Raw genomic sequence first — 4,780 nt, 5'->3', positions numbered from 1 at the left:
CCTCTCGGGATGGAATCTGGTGCCATACCTGATGGCAGCATCACTGCATCCTCGTACCAAAGCGCTGGTGTCGAGCCCTACCGTGGGCGGCTAAACGGAGTTGCTGGAGGTGCTGGTGCCTGGATAGCCATGCACCGCACTATCGGAGAGTGGTTGCAGGTGGAGATACATATTCAGAAAGTTAAACATCGTGTTCTATGCATTATCTCCCTGTTTGAAAAAGGGGCTATTGATATCAATACCTTCACCAGTTTGGAGAAGTGAATAATTAAGGGTTAATGACCCGCCCCGAAATGTATATGGTGTCATAACACCTGGTCCTTTGCTATAACCTCCGAATGAAACCACCGAGTAAAGCTCACTCGGTGGTTTTATTCGGTGGTTATAGCAAAGAACCAGGCGTTATGACACCATATACACCGAGGAACAGGCGGGTCATTAACGCTATTATCATATAGCCCATCCTGGTCCATCCAAACTGACCCATACAAAAGAGAAAAATTCCTTGTTATAACACAAACGTCCTTTATTCAATAATATGTCAAACATGTTCCATACTATGTCGTACAGGTCCATGAGAATTGTAGGTAACAACTTGACTTCTCAGATCAAAGACAAACTCTGACGTCTGTGTTAATTTTGATTTATAATAACGGAATACTTCATTTGTCGAACGAGTGAATTTGAACTGTGTATGTACATATCTCAACAGTATTTCTGTCGCAAGGTTTTACAAAACTAAAACAATAATTCAACAAGTTAAAGAATTGTACAGTATTTCTAGATACAAACGAACCACTAATGCAGCTTAGCAGCAAAGACGATTCGCTATGATACAATAACAAAGGTATCCTCAAGGTAACCTTGTTGGGATCGCTTTCTGTTTTCCTTTGCCGCCACGGGTTCTCCACTGGTATTCAACTTCCGCTGGTTCCTGTGTGTCTCCCAAAAATCCCCTTCACTCGAACAATGACTCTAAATCTGTCTCTGAGATTTTTGGTCGTAAAAGTACTGCAGAATTTCCCTACGGAGTTGTAAGACGGAGGGCGAAGCGTGAAAAATATGGCTGTCATTGTGGATTGTTCCACTTACAGTGGGGCGGGGTGTGAAACATTCTGTTTTCGGTCGTTCTGTTTATGTTCGACTTTGAAATTGAAATTGAAATAATTTTTATCTTTTCATATATTTTACATTCATTTGTGTTATTTAAAGACGGTAAAGTTTTTCCCTGAAGAAAGAAACGCGCTATCGGTGTTAATAGAAGGAGCCACCACCCCCTGCAATGTCCCTTGTCCCTGTCTGCCTGTCCTTCTGATTGGTTCAAACTTTCTAAAGTCATTAATGCACGTGTGCATTTATGAAACGATTAATGCACGGCTGTTGATGATTTTCCATCTGTTACGTGGTCATAACCAGCATGAAATGGGGCCTTCTGATTGGTCCACGTCCCCTGGCTATATGATAATAGGGAGTTAATGGCATACAACAAGAAACGTTACCTGGCAGAGGTTTATGTAACTACAAAAATTTGCTTGATCAGACAAACCTGACTGGTCCCTTAGTCATTGTCGAAACACTTTACTGTGGGCCCGAATGTCGGCAAGGAGAATATCTTCGACAGTATGCAGTTGTAGTTTGGCATTTCATGCTTTTCTGCATTGAGGATATCTCAATGGTGATGCAAGATCAGTATTCGCCAATGTGGCGTTATTTCTGTTTTTATCGTATGTCTTCGATGACACTTAGATATGCTCTTCTTGGTTCCTACTTTGCATTTTATGATGGAAACATTTAATGCTTCTCAGGTGGATTTAGGTGAAATGAAGCGCGTCATGGGCACCATCATTCAGGGTCGCCATACTGCCGACCAGTGGGTGACGTCATACAAGCTCCAGCACAGTACAGATGGGATTTGTTGGACAACATACGCCGGCTGCGATGGCTTGGAAATGGTATAAAAATACGTAACGTGGAGGCATTGGTTTGAGCCCAGGCATTTGGTTAACCGGTTATTGTGTGTTTCCGGTGCTATACTTCGAGAATGTGAATAGGTGTTGCAAACACAATGGTTGGTATTGATGTTGGACCTCATGTTTGTTAAACTTGATACTGCAGCAGTGCTAGCCTGATTAAATCTCGCTTATAGCAGCCCGCCCAACATCCGCCGGCCTCCTAGAATGAGGGGTCAGTTACAGCCCCGGACAGCAGAGTTTGTGTTACACAGACTACAGCAGTGCCGTTTTCTGTTATAAGCTAGGTATTCATGTAAGGCAAACTTGGTATAGGTATTGGATCATTTGCAGATTGCTTTGGATTTGCGTGGACGTTTTATGGTACTGCAGCATTACAGGTCACGTCTCCAGGTACAGTATTAGTTGCCTTTTCAGAACACCTGCCCTTTTCTGATTTCAACTCCTAGAGGTTAATGAACTCATAATAGCTGTGAGATTTTGTAATAGGTTAGTCATGAAGGTGAATAGCAATTCGGGGCTCTAAAGCGGCTTTCTATGTTACTAGAGAAGCCATTGTGGTTTTTGTACATTTCGTGCTGGACGTGGGTTGGTTTAGTTTGTGGCAGCATATGTTTTTATTACCTCTATGAAAAAACTTTGTGTTTGTGTGCGTGCGTATCCACCGCAATATATCTAAAACCTCTAGATGGATTTTAGCGACATCTGGTATGTACACAGGTGTTGTATACTCGATTACGGCCAGGGTAACATTTGGGCCTGCTGTTGGAAGACCCTTTGATTTCTACATTGATTACCATTTACCAAAACCAAAATACCATTTACGTAAGACTAAAACAGAATTTTTAATGATCAATTTTGATCTGCGATATGGTCTTGGTCTCAGACGGAGTGTAAGGGAAATGTTTTGTAATTGATGGCGATGAAGATCTAGAGCTAGATTGACAAGCTACTCTAGAAAAGTAGAAAATACCCTTGTATAAGATACCCGTTTGTCGTTCAGATCTTTCCAGGTAACGTCGACAGGAGCCTCCCTGTCACGAACCTACTGGACAACCCAGTTGATGCTCGTTATGTGCGTTTCCTGCCTCAGTCCTGGAATCATTACATCGCTTTGAGGGTGGAGATTGCGGGTTGTGACACAAGTAGGTGTCACCACGAATGCGATGTCTCTAAATATACTGAAATTCTTAATGTACGATTTTTCATATTCAATGTAGAATGGAAAACTTCAATTCTCAATACTAAAAAACGGTGAGCTCCACGTAGTCTTTTATGAAGCATTTTATTCTACTTTTCTGTACCAAGATGGCAATATAGATATTTGTTGATATTTATTTTGTACATGTAGTTTCACAGTTGCGATTGACCAAATCATGTGTCTTTTTCGGCATGAACTAGCTATGAATGTTTAATCAATTGATCGTTATTGAAAGAAAGATACTAGTCGTGGCTACGGTGAATATGAAAAAAAAAACAATCCTGTATTGTATGAGTTACCATGCAATTTTTCTTGTTCAAACTTCTGTTTCTCTTTAGCGGGATTTCCCGGAGTATGTGTCGACCCCCCGACCCAAGCCAACACTACCGGGCCCGTGTGCGACTGTCCTTATCTGCCGGGGGAGAACTGCACCTACCCATGTTCTCCGGGATATCGCGTCATTTCCGGTGACGTCATAACCATAACATGTACAACAGATGGGTCATGGACAGAGCCGGATGTTTTCTGCGAATGTATGAAATAGAAACAAAATAAGAACAAATTTAGGAGCTGCTATACGAAATAGATATTTTTCTAAGCATGATTTTAGCTCATGATTTTGTCTAGTAGCTATAGTATATGCCATATCCGACATAAAAACTACTGCGCACTAGAGAAAAACTGTGCGAAGATGTACTTGATGTTTATGTAATAAAGCACGTAATAAAATATATAAGATATAGCCTTGTGATGGTAAGGGCCATTTCGCTGTTGTGTATTTGTCCGTAATAAAAGCAGTATAATAATATGTCAAAATAAGATGAAATCTGAACTCAACTTTTCTTGTAAAAGAAGTAAAGCTGTATAATGTCAATGAATTGATAACAAAGAAAATTAAAGTTTTGTTCGTAAATATCTTTACTCCATCGAGGCTTGAGAAGAAGTATTGCAGCAATTATAACGGTTACTGTTAGTGCATGAAATGACAAATCTCTTTATTGCATGAACGCTGTGCCTAAACATTCGTACCGGATAACAATAACTTAGAACGACGTAGAATTTAACTTAGGCCACACTGACTTAATTTTATGGATGACATCCGCGCGCGCATTGATTTTCGCCTGTTCTCAAAAAAAAAAAGTCCACATATCACCCCATATCAATCAGAATTTTATGCTGCTCTCCGGGGTAAGGGGACATGTGATCAGGGCATGGGACCACTGCGCCATTATTCCATAATTAAACAACAATGGCAATACAAACATGATTGAAATGGCGACGGTTGTCTATTACAGTCTTACTGGAGGTGAACATAAGAAAAACCAAGCCTGGGAAAGAACGGCCTGGATGTTTAGTCCTGTGGTTAAGCAGCACTTTTTATTTTGCTGGATTTTACTCATTTTTTCGCCCGCGCGCATTCGTTTTGGGGTCTCCAGAGGATGTCATCCATAAAATTAAGTCGGTGTGGCCTTATATTCATTTCCCCAAGATTAATCTTCTTCTGAGAATTCATCGACATGTTCCTTTCTTTGGGGTTTGCCTTTTAGCTCGTGACTTTTCACGTATTTTTCTTTGTCCTGACTTTCCAGCCTGTGGCGATCCTCTTGGG

General features: G+C 41.0%; 1 protein-coding gene across 1 annotated transcript; it reads left to right on the top strand.

Moving 5' to 3' along the window:
- LOC118420269 (lactadherin-like) lies at positions 1 to 3,806 on the top strand. Its single transcript, XM_035826996.1, has 4 exons — positions 1 to 159; positions 1,806 to 1,952; positions 2,974 to 3,115; positions 3,510 to 3,806. The coding sequence occupies exons 1-4, from the start codon at positions 10 to 12 to the stop codon at positions 3,713 to 3,715; spliced, it is 645 nt and encodes a 214-aa protein (XP_035682889.1). The 5' UTR covers positions 1 to 9; the 3' UTR covers positions 3,716 to 3,806.
- Positions 3,807 to 4,780: the final 974 nt, after the last annotated feature.

Source organism: Branchiostoma floridae, chromosome 7 (assembly GCF_000003815.2).
Source record: "Branchiostoma floridae strain S238N-H82 chromosome 7, Bfl_VNyyK, whole genome shotgun sequence".
In the NCBI taxonomy this organism is placed as follows: Eukaryota; Metazoa; Chordata; class Leptocardii; order Amphioxiformes; family Branchiostomatidae; genus Branchiostoma; species Branchiostoma floridae.
The sequence above is the reverse complement of the archived record's forward strand: the minus strand, read 5'-3'. Positions and strand labels throughout refer to the sequence as shown.